Below are 21,472 nucleotides of genomic sequence, written 5' to 3'. Positions count from 1 at the left end.
AATTCAACCTTTCTGACTCTGCGCTGCTAAATGTGGGAGCCGTGTTGGGCAGGCGGGAGGAATTGTGCAATTCCTACTTGTCTCTGTAGTAGGAGTGGAAGAACTCCACCAGGTAATCTAGTTCTGCTTGTCTTACTTAAATGGTTCTAGCACTTGTAGCACTTCTGCCTCTTCTGTGTTCACATTGTTTAATGTAGGACTTGGTCTTTCCTCTGTGTGATGCCTCAATCGGCTGTCTGTAGAAACAGCTCCAAGAGTTTGTACCAATAGGCCGTTATAGGTGACCAAATGCACCTCAGACGTTCCTCTCTGATAGATTTCTTCCACCTCTGATGAAAGATATGTTTCTGACACAAGGGACCCTTTGAACTGAGGTCCTGACTGCTTGGTCACTATGGATCTCAGGGCACTGTCCCTAAGAGTCGGGGTGTTAAACCAGGTGTCCTGGTTAAATCCCACCCAGGTCCTGCACAATCAGCCCTTTACTGAGCTAGTGGCACTTTCTCACTCCTGTGCCTGATCTGCTGTGCAGCGGGGCTTCTGGGGCAGAACAGCTGCTGCACATCACCCAGGTGGACCCCTAAAGTCCTTGAGGATCTTTGGATGAAAGGCACTATATAACTGCAAGAAATTATGATAATATGACACCTGGAACAAAACCACTCACAGACTCACTTGCAGACTTTCTAAGCTTAAATGAGGTGACCCAGCACCTGAAAAAAAAGACCTGCTTAGCTGAACAGCTGTTTTAGAAAAGCTTGCAGACCCAAGAGATCAGCGTTGACGTAAACAGGAACTCAGAAAATCTCCGAGTCATCAAAAACGAAACGTTCCCGAGTACGCTTGGGGGGCGGGGGGAACGGGCGGCGGCGTTGGGCACGCCGCGCAGCTACTCTCTCAGCCAGACGGCTCAGAGGAAGCCAGCAGCGAGGCCGCCGTGCACTCTGTCACCCTGGGGCTCCGGCGCTTGGGGCCCCTCGGCTCCAGGTTAGGTCAACGTTCGCGAGCGCAAGAGGTGAGCGAATTCTGACTGGGGCGAACGCCCAGCTACTCAGGGGGAACAGCGACGGCCACAGTCCCTCTCCCGCAGCTAGGGCTGGTTTGAAGAGACGAGCAGAAGGTGAGGAAGAGCGATGGAGAGCGCTCTCGGGCCTCGAGCGTTCTTCCACCTGCACAGGCAGGTCACACAAGCGCAGCGCCTTGCTCTCCCTGTCCCGCGCCTTCCCTGCCTGCCAGCTGTCAACGGACAGCATCCAGCTCCAGCAATCGATCCCCTCGCACAGGTGCACAGCCCTGTCGGCTGTGGTGTAGGACTTTCACCCACTGCTGCAGACAGCACACCTTGGCAACGTCGCACAAAGTGAAAAACGGCTGGGCGCAGCTCGGCCTGGTTATTAACGGGACCTTACGCAGCTCTCGAACACAGCGTGTTTTACTCGAGATGAATTTGCCAAAGTATTTTTTTTTTAAAAAGCTGCTCATGCTGTTCACCTGGGAGCCTAAATTGACTACCTGTGCAGAAAATTTAAACCCGCTGTAAAAAGAGAGGAGTGGAGGTATTAATAATTGAATAATTCACAGCAGTTCTCCTCTTAGCCAATAAGTGAAGATAAGGCTGCATGGGTATTAAAAGAACTTACGGTATTAATAAAAAGTGGATCAATACTCTTCCGTTCTGCCGTGTTTTCCTTGATTCACACACACAAGCTCAAGACAGTTCCAGGTCTGCCTTCCTCGCTGTGTGATATATGTGCCATCTGGTTTCTCTTCTCTTTTCTGAAAAGGTGGTGCGCATATTCCAAGCAGGGGTTTAATAGAAGTTTAAATCCACGTGAAAAAATTACTGATTCGCTCAGCAAACAGCATGACCTTTGTTTGGGTGAAGCTTACGTCAAAAAAAACAACGCAAGACACTTCCAGGCGCAGGGCGACTGCAGACGAGCGGCCTGACTCCAGCGGGCACCCCGGACTAGTCGGCGTGCGCCAACCCCGCTGGTGCCCCCAGGGCAGAGCGTGAGGGCGGGGAGCGCTGGCAATGAGTCGCCTGAACAGCCAAGCGCTTCTCCCCCGCTGGAAAACCTTCCCGAGGTGGGATGAGCTCTGCTTCAGCTCTTGTCTACAGGGTTACACAACAGCACAAGAACCGTGAATTGGGGATGATACAATAAATCCCTGACACTTTGTTTCCTCTGGCTTCGAAAAAAGAAACAGGCCCGTTCCTGGCTGAAACCACAGCAGAGGAGGACATAGGATCACCACTAGGAGGCTGAACCCGTAACAACAAGAGTGATTCGAGCAGGAGGCAGGCAGGGGTGTCCAGTGCTGCTCCTGCAGAGCAGGTGTGCCCGCAGGACCCCACTCCACCTCAGCCCTTCGTGGCCTGAACCAGCTGGCGACTTGCTCAATTGGACCCAATCGCACTGCTCCTTCTCTTCGGGTTCTGCAGGTTTAAAGACTCCTCCGGGTTCAGGACTTGACACCCCTGGCGTGGGGAAATTGGGGTCTGTGAAATACGACTTTGGAAATAGTTGTTTGTTTATTAGGAGCCACTCTGCGCTCCCTCCTTCAGACCTTCTTTCACCTGTCCGTTACTGAGTCGAGTAATTGAATGTTGTTAATTAGCATCAGCACGTGCAGGTATCATCTCCTAGGCTACCACATAACGAGAAAGGGGGCCTTTTAGGTAAATGGATGCTGTTTGCAATAAAAATTATATGGCCTCTTTTTTAAATTAAAGACAGTCACAGCACTCTAAGTGTGTGCTGTAAGGTACTTCTTTAAATCAAGCTGAATGGATCACAGCTCAGACGGTGTTTTATCTCCCCCTTGTGGCCCGCTCACGTCATTACAACACCCGGCTGTTCTGCGTTTTCCTGTCGCTTCTTGTTGAAAAGACGGGTTTTGTTTCCCGCGACTCTTCTCGGTAGGCAGGACGTGATGTAACACGATTATTAATTTCTCTCACTGGACTTGAGATTTATATAATATAGAAAGGAATACAAAATATTGAAAACCTTTTTTCATCTACTGGTCTGTTTCTGTACTTCTCAACGAAGACCTAGGAAATCGCGTCTTTTTAATAAAATTAGGGGGCACGTGTCAGTTACTGGTGAAAAAGCAAAGCACTAGGAGTCGGATTTCCGCTTTTTATAGTCAAACTTCGCTCCTTGGACTATAAGGCTGCTCTAGAGCGGTCAGTGAGAGAGAAACCACAGCGCTCTTCTTCCTCGCAGCGTTGCGTGAGATTTGTACCACAAGGGGGCGCTGTGCGCCGTTATCGGAATGAACAGGCTGCAGCGCCGTGACACAACGCAGTTTAAAAATCACCTGAGACACGGAATGATAATTTAAAGTTCCTTACACGTATAGAGCGCTTTTCCAGTAATGGGGATCCTCTCCACCACCACCAGTGTGCACCCCCTACACACCAGCTCTCAGTGGGGAGGAGAGCAGAGTGATGAAGCCAGTTCAGAGATGGGGGTTATTAGGAGCCCATGACTGGTAAAGGCCAGGTGGAAATTTGGCCAGGACACCGGGGTAACACCCCTACTCTTTTTGAGGAACGCCCTGGGATTTGTAATGACCACAGAGAGTCAGGACCTCGGTTTTACGTCTCATCCAAGGGACCTTTTTACAGTATAGTGTCCCCATCACTATGCTGGTGCATTAGGACCCACCCAGACCGCAGGGTGAGCGCCCCCAATGGACCCACTAACACGCAGGAGTCTCCCACCCAGATACTGACCAGGCTCACACTGCTGAGCTCCAGTGGGCTGCCAGCTGGGAGCTGCAGGGTGACAGAGCAGTGTTACACTGTATTTGCATTATTCTATATGTAGTTAGTGTTAATGTTAATACTTATAATAGCAGTAGTAACAGTGTCAGAATCAGCAGGTGTGCTAACAACAGCACTCACGGTGGTACCATTAATAGTATTAATCTGGCTGAAACCTTGAACCAGGACAATGCACGAAAGTTACAATTGTTGACCCTCACTAACAGATTCAATAGTCAGTTTCACAGCAGGCAGCACGCACAGTAGCTACACTGCGCAGTAAATTGATTTCCGGTGCTGCTTTTATAGCAACACATACAGTAAACTATAGTAAATCAGAGAAATCAGAAGTCATCATCACTGAAGTCGGTATGTTCTCACTGACAGACATGCGACAGTATTCTGTTCTCTGCTGCCAATCACACGGTGGTCTTCTTTCCAGACGTGGGTTTTATAACTAAGGGCTTGGGAGTGAAGAGAGATCTCAGCTCGTTCGTGTCCGCACTCGCCAGCCTTCAGGTACAAAGTGCAATAATACCTCGTGAGGCACAGACCCATTTAATTAGCTGCCTCTAATTTAAAATCCACAGCCTAACAGTCTAAGAAAAAATAACTCGTTGCATTAAAAACTACAAGTCCACAATATCAGGGACCTAAGGTTTTTTTTGTTATTTTCTCTGATAAATGTTTTACGTGTCAGACGCTGACACAATATCTCTCTGCTGCTCAGCGCTGCGGTGAGGGCGGGCGGCCTCTCTCCCGGCTCCCACCGGCCCACGCGTGACTCGGCCCACGCGTGACTCGCACCACAGCGCCTCCTGAAAGTCTCGACCTCTCTTTTCCCGCTGCCACGTGTTCGCCGGTCCACACAGATGAAACCGTTTCTGCACAGGTATTTAGCACGACTCTGCACGGAGGGAGTCTCTGCTTGAAAGGCTTACGGGAGGAAGGATGTCTACCCGTTATGCCTACCGGCATGACGGCGCAGCAACATCCCTCTGCTGTTACTGTAACATTAGTTTTTCAGAGCAAACATTAGAGCAAACTTCGTTACTTCCTTCCTATTTGTAACGCACACCAGCGATACGTCGGGAAATTAAACAAAAGGGAAAAACGCGATTTCTGCGAAGGAATCAGAGCAGGTTTACTAGAATATGCGAGACGACTGTTGGGGAAGAACTCGGTTCACCCGATTGAAAGTCTGTTCTGCAGTGAGAAGCCAGGCTCAGGAGCAGGCCTGCTGAGTGTGCATCAGCAGGCAGTCTCTGCAGGAAGCCCTGCAGCGCCCCCCTGTGGCGTCCTGCACAGAGCCAGGATGACACACTGGGCACATCGCTGTCCCTGCAGCGGGAGGGCTGGGGCTCCTGCTGCACAGCAGCTTGAGCTCATGCAAGTTTAACTTTGCCGCAGGCATGTCAGACGCTCGTTACTGCATTGTGGACAGACTTTCTGTGTGCTTGTCTTCTTCTTTGGCTTAGCAGGTGTGAGCCCGGTCAGTACCTGGATGGGCTCACCCTGTGGTATATGTGGGTCCTAATGCCCCAGTATAGTGATGGGGACACTATACTGTAAACAGGTGAGACGTAAAACTGCAGTCCTGACTCTCTGTGGTCATTAAAAATCCCAGGGCACTTCTTGTAAAGAATAGGTGTGTAACCCCGGCGTCCTGGCCAAATTTCCCATTGGCCCTTACCAATCAGGGGCTCCTAGTAATCCCCATCTATGAACTGGCTTCATCGCTCTGCTCTCCTCCCCACTGATAGCTGATGTGTGGGGAGCGTTCTGGCGCACTATGGCTGCCGTCGCATCATCCAGGTGGGGCTGCACATTGGTGGAGGTGGAGAGGGGTCCCCATTACCTGTAAAGCGCTTTGAGTGGAGTGTCCAGAAAAGCGCTATATAAGTGTAAGCAATTATTATTATTATTATTATTATTATTATTAATAATAATAATAATAATCAGTAGTGCTTCCCCCTGCCACAAACCCAAGAACGCCACTCGGCCCGTCTAGTTCATCCAGCATCCATTTCTTGAGAGGATGGGTCCTGGCTGGCTTCAGCACTACGACTGGGGGTCTTGTTCCACACTCCCACACCCCTCTGTGTAGAGAAGTACCTCCTGTTCTCTTCCCTCGAGTGTCACTTTTCATTCTGAAAACCTTCCACTGGGTGGACCTGGCCGATTCCCAGAACTGGGAATACTCTGTAATGTTTAGGTTATTCTGAAGCCCCCCTCTGCTGGGATGGTAGCCTGTCTGCGTCTCTGCTGGGTATTTGCTGGAGGTCACGTCCTCATTACCATCAGCTGAGGAGCTCCAGCTTGCCTATGTGTCCTAATCTACAGAGACTTACAGAGACCAGAGACGTCTTCCGTAAGCAACATCGACTACCAGAGCCTTGCAAAAGCTCTCTCCTGAGACTTTTATGGATTTATTTGTTTTATTTTCTTCCTCCTTGTATTTTGGATTTGTTCCCTTTAGTTGTTTTTTGTTTTGATTTACAGTTGTCACACAGGTCGGGTCCCCAGAAGACTTCCCTTTTGTGTTTTTTTGTGTTTTCGGTTCTATTTCGGTTTTATTTTTGACGGGACCAGAGCGTTTATGTGGGACTAGTTATTTTTACTTACCCTACTAACACTGTACCTGCCATTGTTAATATTAAACTATGATTATTTTTGAAGGCTCTAGCGCTGTTTGCTTGTGTTTTTATTGCGGCTGATTGTTAGTCACAACAGGCTCACCTTCCATCCCTGGGCTCTCAGTCTTTGTATCAGGTTCCCTCAGAGTCTCTTCTGTTCAAGATTAAACAGCTGTAACTTCAGCTGTAACTGTGGGCTGGTCCAGTCTCCATAAGCTACAGAATCTCCTGGCTTCACCTAGACAATTTAATTACTTAATGGGATCTATAAACTCTTCTCCAGGAGTCTACAGTGTGTTTCTTATGAGAATGTTGCTGTTCAGTTTGCCAGGACTGAGAACCTCTGGATAGGACAGCAGAAGACCCCTGAACCCTGAACCCTGACCTCTGGCATCTGATTGGTCCAATTACGCGAGTTACGCTTCCAATTCTTAGTTTTTTTCTGTTGGCCGCCTGTAAACTCACTGTGTGAAGTGACACCTGACCCAGGTCTGCTGCTACCTGCACCAGGTGTGTCTGTGTGACCGTCGCGGTTCCGCGCGGGGTCGTGCCCTCCGCCGCCCGTTCCGTCCCGCAACACCTGGGGCGCGAACCCGGGTCTCCGGCGTAACACAACAGAGAAGCAGCCGCATGAGCTAAAGGAGAGCTCCCCCAGCCCAGGCAGCTGAGGTCCCTGCTACGCGCAGGGAGGGCGATGAGTCGCCGTGCCCGAACTCGCTCCGCTACATCTGTGCCAACAGTCCTGCCTCCTGTGAGCTCACCCAAACCTCCATTCTGTCCCACAGCGAGGCATGATGGGGGAAAGGCCAGGGCTGCTACTGCTTTACGGTCCTGTGCAGGCACTAGGCAGGATGGGCCGACACTCTCCGAAGTTTAGGTAAGAAGCGCAGGAAGGCTCCATCTACGGGCCCCGTGCTGAGCAGGAGCAGGTGAAGGTCTATTCCACGCTGAGAGGAAAAGAAAAGGGATGCTGTGGAGCCTTCTTCAGGTGTGTGCTCCTCCAGGTTGTTCCTGTGCAGTCTGCACATGCTGGCGCAGCTCCCTACTTGAACTCTCTACTGGACCGTCCTGTGTCGCAGAACAACAGTGTGTTTGTCCCCGGGTCTGATGCTGCAAGGCCTGAGTCCAGACCAGGAAAAATTAATATACAGCATATCTTCATACCTGGCAGGGTAATGACACCCTGGTCTTTAGAGTTCAGAGTTTTTATATATTTTATTTCAGAAGCTTAGAACATTGTAACAAAGCAAACAAAAGTTAAGAAACAACATACAAACAAAAACACAATCAAAACAAAACAAAACAGACAGTGAACAAAAGGCTCAGACTTTTTACAGTTCTCTTGCCAAGATAAGTCTAAAGTTTCGACCTTGGATTTGATCATTTTGTTTGGAGTTCAGCAGCAGAACTCCGAAGGCACCAGCTGACAGATCTTGTGCCGTCACTCATAAACCGCGGTGCTCTTCTCATGCTCTAGGGGCGATGAGAAATCGAGCACCAGACGCCCTGCTGGAGCCCTGCTGGAGTTTGTTCCTGCTAGATCCTATTCCCTCCTGTATCTGAAACAGCTCTATCAAGCAGTTCAAGTAGGAAGCCTTCTTCAGGTGTGAGAAAGACAGGGCAGACAGCAAAGATTAAAAAGCACAGGAGAACAAAAGCTGGGAGAGGGGAGAGGCAGAGAGGCCACTCTGGAAGTGCACAGTGTCTCAGGTCGTCTCTTCCTGGGACTCTCCAGCAGTTCAGCTGCTTCTCGTTTTCCACAAGCCCTCAGACAAAGAGAGATGGAGGACTTTATTGTGAGTAAAATTGAAACAATTCTAAAATTACTCGCAGGTTTATATGGTGTGCTTTGTTTATGAATTAAAACAGTGTTTTAGCTAGACAGATACTTTATGAATCCCGTGAGGGAAATTGCAGAAATTGTATTCAACTTACATACCATTTTAGTGACCACCCACAGATGGTGGTACTCTATCTAAAAACACAGAATATCACCTTTCCCGTGTGTTCTCCATAACATAGACCTCTTCCAGCAATGAAATTACAACACAAGGATAGAGAGGGGATCCACTTTATTAGCTACAGTTAGTGTGCAGGACCCAGGAGGATGAGCTGAAACGCCAAACGAACTTTGTCTCCTACACGTTGCCATACAGCCGTAGCTAGGTGACGTCACGTTGCTGAGGGTTGCCATCGGTGACGCTTCTCGCCTCAAACCAAAGCCCCTCCCCCTCACCGGACCTCTCCGCACGGATTGGTTCATTTTGTGCCCGCCCCCTGTTTTCCGCCATCCGTGCGGGCGGATCAGCTGTCACTCACCCGCAATCTATTTAGGCTAGGTTGATTAAGGGATCAGAGAGAGTGCTGCTGTCGAGATTAAAAACGGCACCTATTGGCCTTATACGTGTAGTCGCTGCCGTTTTATTCATTTTCCGCCGCGAGTTAAAAGTGCAGCGGCGACATCATTTAGCTGTTTGCTTGTAGCCGTCTTCCCGCCGGACGAGGGACTTGTCGATTTCCAGGAACATGTCTTCACACGAAGACAGAGCCAAAGAGATTCTCAAAGGATTCAAACTGTATCCTTTCGCTCAGGGATGCTGTCTGCATTGAGCTGATTATTTTTTTTTTGCCGGGGGGGGAGATTTAGATCTCACCTGGTGTGCAGAAAACAAGACCAAGGGCTTAGTTTTGATGCCAGGGGCAGCTCAGAAACGCAACGATGCGCGTTTCGCCCGTGTCTTGGGACGAGTGCTGGTGGGGCTCGCCTCCTAATATTTTGCGCGATTTCATGCACCTGGGTGTCCTGGTAGGGGGGTGGAAAAACGCGATTTTGGGGCTTAAACAACTGTCTGGCGTCTCTCCTGGTGATCATCGTGATCGGGGGAGAGGCGTTATGCTGGTGGTTGTGTCTGTAGCGCGGCTCCGCGACCCGGCTGCTGGTTTCACAGATCGGGAGACGTGTGCGTGTGTATTTGCCGTTGTTGTGCGCTACTAGATCTAATACCGTCCGTAAAAAACGTGACTGGTTTGTTGGTTCGATTTTTTTTCTCTCCTCTGTCGGGCTGAGAAAGGGGCCCCGTGTCCCCCCAGGCCGCGGCTGGACGGGTGCGAGTGATGGGCACCGTCCGGCGCTGCTCTGACAGGAAAGTAGGCGGCACGTTTTGTTGTTGTCGGTGTGTGTGTTGTGAGTGCCGGACGCTGGCTGCTGGTCAGCGGGTGAGTCCGGTCCTGTCGTTATCCTCAACCGGCTCCCGGGCGCCGCAGCTTTCGCGAGGAAACCGAGTGAACTTCGGTAGCCCGGGTTCTGCCTCTGCTGCAGACCTGCACAGCAGTGGGAGTTTGTTTTGTTTTTGTTTTTGTTTTTTTGTTTTTCTGCTTGTGCACCGTTTCCCCCCCAAATCCGCAGTCAGCCGGCCTCCAGCCCCTCACTGGGCTGACCTGCACCTGTACCCTGCGGGGGGGAGCCGGTGAAACCCCTCCAGTCTGGAGAGTGTGTGTGTGTGTGTGTGTGTGTGTGTGTGTGTGTGTGTGTGTGTGTGTGTGTGTGTGTGTGTGTGTGAGGCGAGGCTCTTGGTGTCGTGTGATTAGCTTCCACATTGATTTCTTTTTGTTGTTGTTGTTGTTGTTGTTGTTGTCTTCCCGCCGCTGTAACAAGTGTTTCGTTAGCCCCTCGGTCCGCGGGAGCCGTCCCGATCCCGGATCTGGTGCGCCTCTCCCCCTCCAGCCCCCTGTCGGCCGCCTTCCTGCTGATGGGGGCTGGGGGCTGACAGCTGGCCGCCTCGCAGGACACGGGCCGCCGCAGGTGGTGCCTTTGGCATCAGCAGGGCTCGGGTGGAGGGGGGGCGCACGGAGCAGTCTGGCCGCTGGCTCCCCCCGGGGTGCGGCGCTTTATTTTGGCCTGGGCCCGGCGCGCAGGAGCTGGCGGCTGGCGCGTCCTGGCCGTCAGGGCCTGGTTATGTGTGTGACCTTCCCGGGGGAGACGCTGCAATCCCGGGCCGGTAATTCTTAAATCCTTGGTTTGCAAGGGCAGGGATTTGGAGAGCTGCAGCAGGAAGCGCCCCCGCTTGTCACTGCGCTGGGTGCAATCCCGTGCAGAGCTTTTCTTTCCCAGAGCGTCTTTCTCTTTTCCCCCAGAGAGCCTCGGCCGGGCCGACGTCGACGTGCCCATCCTGGGGAGGGGGAGCGGTTCTGCCTGCGGGGCAGTGCCACTCGTGAGGGCCCCGAAGGGCCCGCTCTGTCTCTCCGAGAGCTGTCGAAAATGTTTGGCTTGAAGCAGAGCTTGGCGGGGGGAGGGGAAGCATTTGTGTTCTCGAACTTCGGGAGACCGGGGAGAAATCAGACTCTGGAAGTCCGGCAGTGTCGAAAGGAAGGGGAGCATCGGGTCCTTTTCGTCTCCGCTGACCCGGCGCTGCTGATGAAGCGTCTTTTCTGGACACAGGCGGCCACCGGCAGCGTGTCGGAGCCTGCTTCTCTCTGAGCTCTGGGTTGGGTCTCTGTGCTCTGTAACGGCTACTGCCTCCTGCCGGCACTTGGTCTTTCGGGGCCCTTCGGTGTGCTCGTCACTGGCGTGCAGGAGCTCAAGGAGTCGACACTGATGGCTTTAACTGCGGCCTGGCCGTACCTGTGCCACCTGCTGTGCTTGGTTACCTCTACTGGTGCCGTTTTTGTTCTTGAAGTTCAGAGAAGGCTCAGGCCTTAGTCAAAATTCTCGGTATTCTAGGAAGTAAGATGTTACCTTGCTGCATCGTGGGAGACTTTTCCCTCTCGGAATCTGATCTCATCCCAGCTAACAGGAGCAGCACTGTGACAAGGGATGCAATGTACTGTGGGTCAATTTGAGGGTTGAAGAATAATAGGGCTCACATGAGGCTCTGCTGGGAGAGAATCCTGGCTTCTGCTCAGTACCAGCTACACCATCAAATTAGTATGCCGGAGTGTTTCTTGGGTGGTTGTTTTACTGTGAAGTTGGAAAGATGGTATTAGACATCTAGTCTCTGTCAAGGAATATCAATGTTCATGTAACTGTGCAGAGTTTGGTGTTGAGAGGTTTTAGTTGGGTATCATCATGTACCAGTCTAATTGTTTTCCAGTCATTGCATAATGCTCCATTAATGTTTGGAATATTTTTTTAATACTCTGTATAGTTTAGTTAGTAAGAGAGGTTTTCTTCTAATGTGTTAGTGAGGAAAGTTAATGGATGCATTTGTAGAATATTGTATTGTGGCCGGCCTTGAGATAATGTTCAGGGATCTCCTATTGAGTTGTTTTGTCTGCTGTTGTTGAAGGAGTCTGGAGGGTCACTATAGTGCATCTTTGCACCAAGGCCTCTAAGTTTCCGTGAACATGAACACAGCCTCCCCCTTACAGTCACCTCTGTTTCCCCTCTGATTTTCTTGTAACAGCAGTTTACCATTAGAAAGGCCTGGCAAACCTCATTGGCTCCGTGTGTCTGTGACTGACTCTCCCTGGAGCTTGGCTGGCTCTCCGTGTGTCTGTGGACTGGCTCTCCGTGTGTCTGTGACTGGCCCTCCCTGGAGCTTGGCTGGCTCCGTGTGTCTGTGGACTGGCTTCATGTGTCTGTGACTGGCCCTCCCTGGAGCTTGGCTGGCTCTCTGTGTGTCTTTGGACTGGCTCCGTGTGTCTGTGACTGACTCTCCCAGGAGCTTGGCTGGCTCTCCGTGTGTCTGTGGACTGGCTCTCCGTGTGTCTGTGGACTGGCTCTCCCTGGAGCTTGGCTGGCTCTCCGTGTGTCTGTGACTGACTCTCCCTGGAGCTTGGCTGGCTCTCCGTGTGTCTGTGGACTGGCTCTCCGTGTGTCTGTGGACTGGCTCTCCGTGTGTCTGTGACTGGCTCTGACTTCTGGCCAGAGCATTAGGAGCGAATGTGTGCAAGAGGCAAGGTGTGTTCTGCAGGTTCTGTTTTCGGGCAGTTGAAGTCTTCTGTTTCTAAGGAGGTGCTCCTTGGCCCTGCTGCACCTCCTCTCTTCAGCAGTGGCCCCAGCTTGTCCTGCGGTGTTCAGGGCAGGCAGCCCAAGTCCTGTTCTGGGGGTCTCGCCGTCTTGTGGTGCTTTATCAGCTCTTATTTACCATGTGTTGGCTTGGTGAGTGTCGCCTCCATCACTTTGGAGAAGCGTGATTGTCACAAAATTACAGCCTGTACCCCAGTCTTCAAGGGGCCAGCACATTTTGTACACTGAATTAACATGGCTAAGAAATATACTGTAGCATGGCATGGACATTCAAACATTGCAGCAGTCTCCTGCAGGTCTAAGAGCTTCTCCAAGTGCAGTAATGCAGGATGGCTTGCTGTGTGTGTTTGTGCCAGCCTTGGTCGGGAGGAGTCGGGGTGAGAAAGGCGAGAGGAGATGAGAGGAGGCCCGTTTGGCTGTTCCTACAGAAGCCAGTGGCTAATAGATTTAAGGCTCATCCATTGCTTCTTGCGAGAAGCCAGGGTATCAGCTTCAACAGCATGGCCGGACTGCTTTTCCCAAGTCCCATTGCCAGCAGGGTCACGCCTCTGCTGTTCTTGGCGTTCTTGATATCGTTCCCACCGGCGTTCTCTGCTGCATGTTTCACTGTTGATTCTGCAGACGCCTGCTGCGTTGACTTTGACTGTTTTGAGTCGGGTCCCGTATATTCTTCACTGTTCGAAGCTAAAATGCCTGAGCTCTGAATATACGCCTGTCGGGGTATATCCCCTGATGTCCCACAGTGAATCCGGTTACTCTTCCCTGGATTGATTCCAGACCAACACTGTCAGAACTTGGGTGGAAAACTAGAAGTGCAAGAGGCATCTGGTTTGTCCACTCCATATCCCTTATCCAGAACTGTTCCTGGATGGCCAGCTGTAACCCGTGCCTTAGGCCTCAGGTGGAGACGTGTGCACCTGTGAGCAAGCTTTTAATCCCATCTGCTGCTTGAGAGAAGAGTCTGGGCGGTGGCTCAGATCACAGTGGTCTCCCAGTTCGGACGAGTCTTCTGCTAAGGAACTGCATCGTTTTGGATTGTGCTTCTTGTACCGGTTTGATCCCCTTGAGAGGGGAAGAGTCATGAGTTACTGCGCTGGCTCCTGGGCAGCAGTGCATCAGAAGTGAATTGATTTGGCCAAATGCACAATTCTGTCCAAACTGGAATAGAGCACGAGTTGTTTTTAAAGCTGCTGGTCCCCTTAATAAGAGCTCTGTCTGCCTGGAATCCAGCCGAAGGTTTGCTTGTGGTTATATCTGGGCTTCTGTGTGCATCCTGAGTTTGCAGGGGCAGCTAGAGCAGAGTGCCAAAATCGGCACATGACTGGATCAGATCACTCCAGTTAGGGGCATCGCACAGAGGCTGGGAAAAGAGGGTCTTCATCAGACTCCAGTCAGCCACTGCTTGTCCTTGGTGATGTGTGCAGTGGTGTTTGCAGGTCATGGCTGAGGAAGAGAGCTGCTCAGCGCTGGTTCGTGTAGACCGGTGAAGTGAGAGTCATGGCTTCGGGCTCATCTGGAACAGGGGTTCGCGGGCTCGTGGCGAGTGTGGTCGTGTCCTGGCCAGCCCGACCGTTTCATTCTGTGCAAGAGGGGTGCAGATTCCGTTAGTCTTCATGTTTTCCATTTCTGAAGAAAAACAATGAGGAGCAGTAGTTTTTTTAGAGATGTGCTTCCCAAGGACTTTTGTGGACATACTGGACTCGTCTCCTGTAAGACAAATCAATAAAATCAATCAGATCCGTATGCTCATCTTGGGGACCAGAGCAGCACCACTCTTTTGTGTTGTTAATCAGTTCTTAAAAGGGTTAATTCCTTCTGCATCAGTGTCGGGCCTCGGTGTCTGGGACCCGAGTACACTAGCAAAGTCCAGAATGTGAAAAGGAAACAAGGCCCCCAGTTTGTGTGCCGTGGAGCTTTCAGTGCAGCGCGGGGATCTGTTTTTTCATCTCGCCATCTCGTGATGCAGATGATGCAGGCTCTTTGCTTGGGGTGCTGTACTGACCTGGCAGTTCTTTCTTTCGGCGATGGGGAGGTGTGTCGGAGCCCGTTCAAGCCCTCGCATGAGGAGAGTTTCTCTCTTGGAAAGAGCCGCTTCCAGCGGACTAATTACCACCGTGGGGCTGGTGGTCGTGCCGTGAGCAGTGTCCTTCTCTGCTGCACAGGATGCCCTCTCACTGCTGCTCACCGTGAGCATGGTAGGAGGGATCGTGTCGACCCTGTCAGGGGGAATTTAAAAGTGCATTAGGAATGAGCCTTGGATCCCTTTTCAGAGCTGCAGTGACAGCACTACAAATATATCGGCAGCACAGGGTCCTGAAAGGCATCTCCTTTTGGATTCATTGATGGAATTGCAGTGAATATCTGTTTGCACCATATACCCAGTTGGGTCCATATCCATATCCTTCTGTATCGGAGCATTACCGTAATCGCATGGATCCATGTAGAAAGGACGGTCAGCACCTCAGAGGTAACTGGCAGACCTTACTGCTGGGAGTGCAGAACTGCAGTGTCTTCGTCGACTTCAAAGCACCAGAGCTTCGGGGACTGAGCAGAAGCTCCAGGCCACTAGTGATTCAAAGTGATCGATGCCTTTCTTGCAAGCTCACGGTCAAAACTCAAGAGCAGTTAGTCGCGTTGACCCTCCTCAATCAGAATGGTTAACCTGCCAGATGCTCGACGGTGTCGTAGGCATGGCATGATCATTGGTTGACCCTCGGGAAGCTTTGCGGTGTTCTAGTCATCGATTCAAGAGGAGGAAACGGCAGTTCAGCTCTGCCATGCTTTGCACGGTGTCTTATTGTCTCCTGCACATTTTTTTCTTCTCCAGCCAGAGGGGTTTTGAAGTAAAAGGCAAACTGTAATGTCTTTTACTAGCTGCAGGTCCATTATAAAAATATTTTCTGCTTCTTTGCTAATACTGATTAGATCATTGAGGAAGCAGTATAGAGGGATAGTTTAAACAGTTCCAGGAAATACCTTTTGGGAAAGTGTTTATTGCAGAAGAATGTGTTGACCTCCTATGCATGGGGTTTATTTTTCTTTGATTCCAATCCTAGCCACTTTAGACAATGATGTAACAAAGTGTACTCTTAATTTAAGTTTAACAAACGATTAAGGTTGATGATATCAGAAGCACAAGCAATTGTTTTTTTTGACTAGTTCTGCCATTTAAACCAGATCTGTCTTTATGTGCTGCCCTATGAAAGGGCAATATGGACATGTGCTGCATAATCTGAGGAATGGTAACAGGCGAGAGGACACCCTTTAGCCCCTCCTGTTTGTCTTGGTTGTTGGAATCTAATTGGTCTGACAGTCCTTCCCAGCTGTTTCTTGAAAGACGCCAGGGTTTGGGGTTCAGCAGCATGGCTGGGAAGCCGCTCGTGTGCCCTTCTCCCACTACCCTTGGCGTAAAGAAGTTCCCAACTCCTGCCGCCCAGAGCGCCTCGCGCAAGGGTCCATAATAGCAGCAGTAGCAGTAGCAGCCCCACCAGGATTAGAACCCACAGCCTTCCAGGGCTCTCACCAGTGTGCATTACTCCCCACGGCTGCCTCTCACTCTTTCAGAGCTCACTGTTGGCAATGTAGATGTTAGACACTTTCCTAAGTCGTCGTCTTTGCATTCGTTGAACCAAACATTTAAATCAAGTTCGTATATATATATAGGCAGAAGTTACGATTAACTTGTTAAAATATGTCTGATCAATCCCTAACGTTCTGAGTAAGATGCAGTTCTCCACTGTGTGCCTGAGGCTCTCGGAGAAATGGGGTTTTAGATGGTGTCGTCCTGCAGAGGCTGTGGCTGACACACAGAGTTGTGTATTCATGAGGGGCTGTGCGCCGAGACGCACACAGATGGCAAGGAGCAGGCTCATCAGGTGTCAGAGACAGCAAGTACCAGGGGTTGTCAGAAACCTTTGTTTCGCGAGATCAACAAGCATCTGTACTCCTGCATTTCAACAATAACAGCCGGGAGGCCTTCAGCCTTTCGTCAATATTGTGATGCGTCTCGACACCAGCTCCATTGTTTGCTCTAGCCTGCTTGTTTCGGGCCATCGTCTGGAGTCGTACCCTGTGGTGCAGCAGGAGGCTGTCGGAGCTGGGAAGGTGTTGTTGGCACCTCGAGGCCCCAGCTGCCGAGAGCCCCACGATTAGAGCGAGCTCGGCTGTCTCACGCGTGTGGTAAAGCTGTGGAAAGACTTTTGCTTGACTAGGTTTTGCGGCTGAATTAATCAATAAAAGCATCATTAACTAAATGCAGTAGTACTTAACGTAGTACTTGAGTAAGAGGTACTTTTTAACCAGGATTTCTCATGGAAGCGAAGACTTAAGTCTCCGCTCCTGTTGAGAGATCTGCAGCTGTGTTTAGCAGTTCACTCCACATCACCCGTCGTCTTTCTGAACACATCCTTCGGCTTATGTTAATGTTCAGTAAATAAGGGTGATGCTATAGAAGGTATGAGATTGCTTTGGGAAATTGTTTCCGTGTGTATATTATGGTTCTTGAGAATTCAAATCAAATGTGGTTGTGAATTCTCACTGTAAATGTTTGCCCATATTTAGCAAGCTCGTTGTATAGAGGTGAAGGTGTGGAGCTGTACAGATTTTTTCCATATAGTCCCCTTGAGCAGGTTTGGAGCTGAATGGCAGGCACTGGTAGGTGAAAGGAACTTGTGAAGAGCAGAATGAAGTGCCCAGCCTTATTCTTCAGTTTCACTGTATGTTTTCATTCTCGCTACTTGTTGGTGGTGTTAAGGAACAGTTCTCTGACCCTCTGAATTGCGTAACTTGTCTGTTGTTCCTTACTGAGTCGACTGTGTCCCCCTGTTCTTGACAACACAGAGTCTGGCGTGGGGCTCGCAGTTTTCCGATACAATTGGGAAAAGTTCGTGTCGCCCGTTGAAGGAGACTGGTTTGCACGTGAACCGTTTCTCGTTATTTTGACGTTAACTCCCTGCCAGAAACTGGATGAACTTGAGAGATGCCGAGACGGGGAAGGTGCTTTGGCAAGGAACGGAGGACCTTTCCGTTCCGGGAGTGGAGCATGAAGGTAACATCACCGTTCCGAGAATGCTGGGTAATTCCTGAAGATGCGTCTAGTCTGTAGGCCATCCGTAGCTCAAGCTAACCCTTAAATAGCCCCCGGGCGGTGCAGTTGCTCTGGGGCTCAGGATCTGTGCCTGTGGCTGGAAGGTTCTTCATATCCCACTGCCGGCAGAGGAATCCTACTCTGTTGAGCCCCTGAGCAAGCCCCTTCACCCCAACTGCTCCGGGGGTGCCGTATAAATGTCTGACCCTGCACTCTGACCCCCAGCTTCTCTCCCTGTCTGTGAGCTGGGGTCTGCAAAAAGACAAATTCCTAATGCAAGAAATTGTAAATGGCCAATAAAGTGATCTGACCCAAATAACACTGCTAATATGTTTATTTGCGAGACTTACTTAAAATTCTAATTTAAGTTTGAATTTTTAAAACGCATTTTCTCTGAAACTGCTTGCCTTTTAAATGTCCTGTGCAATTCGGGTGTAAATGAACAGACAGGTTTCCCCTCTCTGCAGTGAGTGACGCTTGGCAAGAGGCACATGAGCCTGAACGCCATCGCCGGCCTGACCACCCTTTTCTGCTCTTTGCAGCTCGGGTCCCCAAGAAGATCCTGAAGTGCAAAGCAGTCTCCCGAGAGTTAAACTTCTCCTCCGCAGAGCAAATGGAAAAGTTCAGGCTTGAACAAAAGGTTTATTTCAAAGGACAGTGCCTAGAAGGTACTTCTGCTTTCCTTTGTCGCTTGGCTTTTGTCCGCCGCTCTGGAGCACAGAGCCCTGCCGTGTGTGTGAGGCGCGCAGCTCCACATGACGGCTGCAGGCACCTTTCCGGTGCACAGGGATACACTCTCACACGTGTCCGTTCCCTTCATACAGTATCCTTTATATTTCAGCTGTTGAGAATGCTTTCTTGAGCACCCTAGATAAGCCTAATGAATGCAATGCATACAATAAAGTATGTGAATGTGGCCAGTCAAGAAATAACCTATAACTCCATCTGTTTTCCCAATTTTTGGCAACTCTTGCGCGCACAGAATTGTTTTTAACCGGGTATGTAGTTTCTATAGGTTAACTGGTATTCTTGGTTCACATTATGTTGCTTAAGAGGTTTTTAAGCCCATGCAAGGGCTTCTTTACAGCTCTCAGTCAGATATGGGCTTTCATCTGGCTACTGTAAGAATCGTGTTGTGCCGTTACACAATGTTGCGGTTATTCACCCAGCAACCCTGCACACACCCCCAGGGAATGAACATTTCTGTATCATCCTCCTAAGGCAACTTCCTTTTTTCTTTTGGAGAGAATGCCTACATGGAGTGAAAACAAAACCCCTGCGTGAAATAGTTTTTGTGCAGCTTCGCTTGATCCCATGTGGGATTTGTTTTTTTTAGCTTAATAGCTTGCCTTTGGAAACCTTTCCTTCTACAATAGATTTCCAGTAAAGGACACAATTATAAATGACGGAGTGGACCATTATATAAGACCAGGCTTGTGTTCTGTCTCAAGTCTGCACAACCTGTAAAAAGGCTGTTGGCCGTATGGTCAAAACACAATGGAGTACTGTCCTTTGAATGCAGTTAAACTGCAGGTCAGCTCTTTCCCCTTCACATTACAGAGAGCAGAACCCTGGACCTGAGCTCTGGTCGTCCTCAATGTGTTTTGGCCGGGGAACTGTTTACGGTGTGTGGATGGTTTGTAGGGGGTTACAGTAGGCCCAGAGACAGTCATGGCCTTCAGCTCTGTCTTTCCTCCTACAGAGTGGTTCTTTGAGTTTGGCTTTGTGATTCCTAACTCTACAAATACATGGCAGTCCTTGATAGAAGCAGCCCCAGAGTCCCAGATGATGCCAGCCAACGTTTTAACGTAAGCCATTTTTCTTACCGCATTATGTAAAACTTCTGGGACACTGAGTAGAGTGGTGAATTGTTTTGTTGTTTTTTTCCTTTATTGAAATGTTTGATGAAAACCCATAATATCGTTGCGCGTTCCGTTTCCTGGTTGCTGGAAACGGATTATTTCTGGGGGTGGGAATAAGTGTATTTGTATAGCAAATGCAGGCTACAGTGTAGCCCTGTGTTTCCTCACTGTATATGGATCTCTACTTCAGACTGGTCAGGATCCCCGATTGTCAGGAAAAGATGATCATCCTGATTTTAGAAATAAAGAAAACTTCAGTTTAAAATCGCAATCGCGAATCCTGAGCTCGTGCCCCAGGTGCTGCTGCCCTGCAGCTGTGTCTGGGGCGCGGGGGGGCGCTGTGTCTGTGTCTGTGTCTGGGGCGCGGGGGGGCGCTGTGTCTGTCTGTGTCCGGGGCGCGGGGGGGCGCTGTGTCTGTCTGTGTCCGGGGCGCGGGGGGGCGCTGTGTCGCGTCTCACTGCCTTCCTGTCCTCTTCCCTCTAGCGGCAACGTCGTCATCGAGACCAAGTTCTTCGACGACCAGCTGCTCGTCAGCACCTCCAGGGTGCGGCTCTTCTACGTCTGAGGCCGGACACCTCCTTCCCGTCTGTTTTTTCCGGTGGGGTGGGAGAACGCCTCTGGCACGCTCCTCTGCGCGGCCCCCCGGCCCCCCGGCCCCTGCCCGCTGCTGGCCCTGACAGACTCTGTACATACGGGCAGCGATGCCCCTTCTCCCCAGCTGTGTACATGGTTTGGTTTGGACGGTTTTCCGTTTCGTTCCTGCGCTCGGAAGGCCGGCTTGCTGTGTATACTGCATCGTTGCAGCTCCTCCCCACTCACCGGTTCGGTTTTACTCCCTTTAGTTTGTAACTAACATGTAAAATAGTTTTGTGTTTATTACTGGATGTAATGATTAATTAAGAGGTACCTAGGCGCTACAAACGGGTCAGAGAAGCAAAGGGGTTTTTTTGGGGTGGGGAGGGTGAGGGAATTTTTTCCTAGACTTTTTTTAAATACAAAATGCTTTTTTAGCAGCTGTTGAATCTCATCTTTCATACTGCTACATAGAAACCGGTTTATTTATTGACAGATATTCAGATAATAACTTAGTTTTCTGACAATTAAGTTAAATGCATTCTCGGTGCAGAACCTATTTTTTTTTTAACCTGAATCGGCTGCATTCATGACATGGCAGAACAGCAGTTTGAATTTTTTTAAGGTTGAAATTTAAACACTAAAATCAATGTTTTTACACAGTTTAAGTCTTTGGATCTAGAAACCGAAATAAAGGACTTTTATTTGCACTGTTGGTCTTACTTTTAAAAATGGGGTGTTGTCATGCAGTAAGATCTGTGTTCCAAGTGCTGGGAATAATGAAGAAATGCAAATAAATCCTGATGTGAGAATTAAATTCAGAATGTGTGGCATCCCTTTATTAGTGAGGCGACACTGTTCCTCAGAACTCGGGAGCTGGCAGAGATGAACAGAAGGGGGAGTGTCTCCAGGTCTGTCCTGCGTGGAGTCTTGTGCTTCCTGGGCCGGCTGGGGCTGGACACAGCCTCCCGAAATCTCTCCTGTCTGATGAAGGAGGGATGTGTTCATGTCCAAGACGCTGAGAATCCGAGATGACAGTTGGAGAGAAAGATTCAATTTTCCTAAAGTCTCCTACCATTTTAAGACTTGATCAAGGTAGATATGGAAATGCTTACGAATGAGGTTTCAAAATGTAGACGGTTCAGAAAATTGTATCCTCACAGCTCCTGTATCCAGACAGAATAAGTACCTTTACCACAGAATTTCTGTCCTGCTCTTACAGGACTTCGTTTTTCAATTTTTATACAATTCGGATGTCTTGTGTTTTTTGCTGCAATACTTGGCATGTATACATTTCTAATCCTATTGAAAGAAAAAACGTTTGAGTGATGAGTGCCCTCTTGTGGAAGCTTCAATGATCAACATTTCAGCATTATTAGGAGGCCATGACTGGTGAAGGCCTGGGGGACATTTGGCCAGGACACCGGGGTTACACCCCTACTCTTTTCGAGTAAACACCCCGGGATTTTTTAATGACCACAAAGTCAGGACCTCAGTTTTATGTATCGTCTGAAGGACAGTGCCTTTTTACAGTCTAGTGCCTCTGTCACTATACTGGGGCATTAGGACCCA

At 49.9% G+C, this 21,472-nt stretch overlaps 1 protein-coding gene across 2 annotated transcripts; it reads left to right on the top strand.

Annotated features, from left to right (window-relative positions):
* The first annotated feature begins 8,720 nt into the window (after positions 1-8,720).
* pde6d (phosphodiesterase 6D, cGMP-specific, rod, delta) lies at positions 8,721-20,717 on the top strand. 2 transcript variants are annotated; one of them, XM_088621423.1, is made up of 5 exons: positions 8,721-8,987; positions 17,338-17,426; positions 18,008-18,133; positions 19,168-19,273; positions 19,811-20,717. In XM_088621423.1, exons 1-5 carry the CDS (start codon positions 8,938-8,940, stop codon positions 19,890-19,892), a joined length of 453 nt encoding a protein of 150 aa, XP_088477549.1. In that variant the 5' UTR covers positions 8,721-8,937; the 3' UTR covers positions 19,893-20,717. The 2 variants fall into 2 exon arrangements, with proteins under 2 accessions (XP_088477549.1, XP_088477559.1); XM_088621433.1 differs by lacking the exon at positions 8,721-8,987 and adding an exon at positions 9,094-9,165 and having other exon boundaries at positions 17,219-17,426.
* The last annotated feature ends 755 nt before the right edge of the window (positions 20,718-21,472 follow it).

This window comes from Lepisosteus platostomus, chromosome 2, assembly GCF_059453375.1.
Source record: "Lepisosteus platostomus isolate fLepPlt1 chromosome 2, fLepPlt1.hap1, whole genome shotgun sequence".
NCBI classification, from domain to species: domain Eukaryota; kingdom Metazoa; phylum Chordata; class Actinopteri; order Semionotiformes; family Lepisosteidae; genus Lepisosteus; species Lepisosteus platostomus.
The sequence above is the reverse complement of the archived record's forward strand: the minus strand, read 5'-3'. Positions and strand labels throughout refer to the sequence as shown.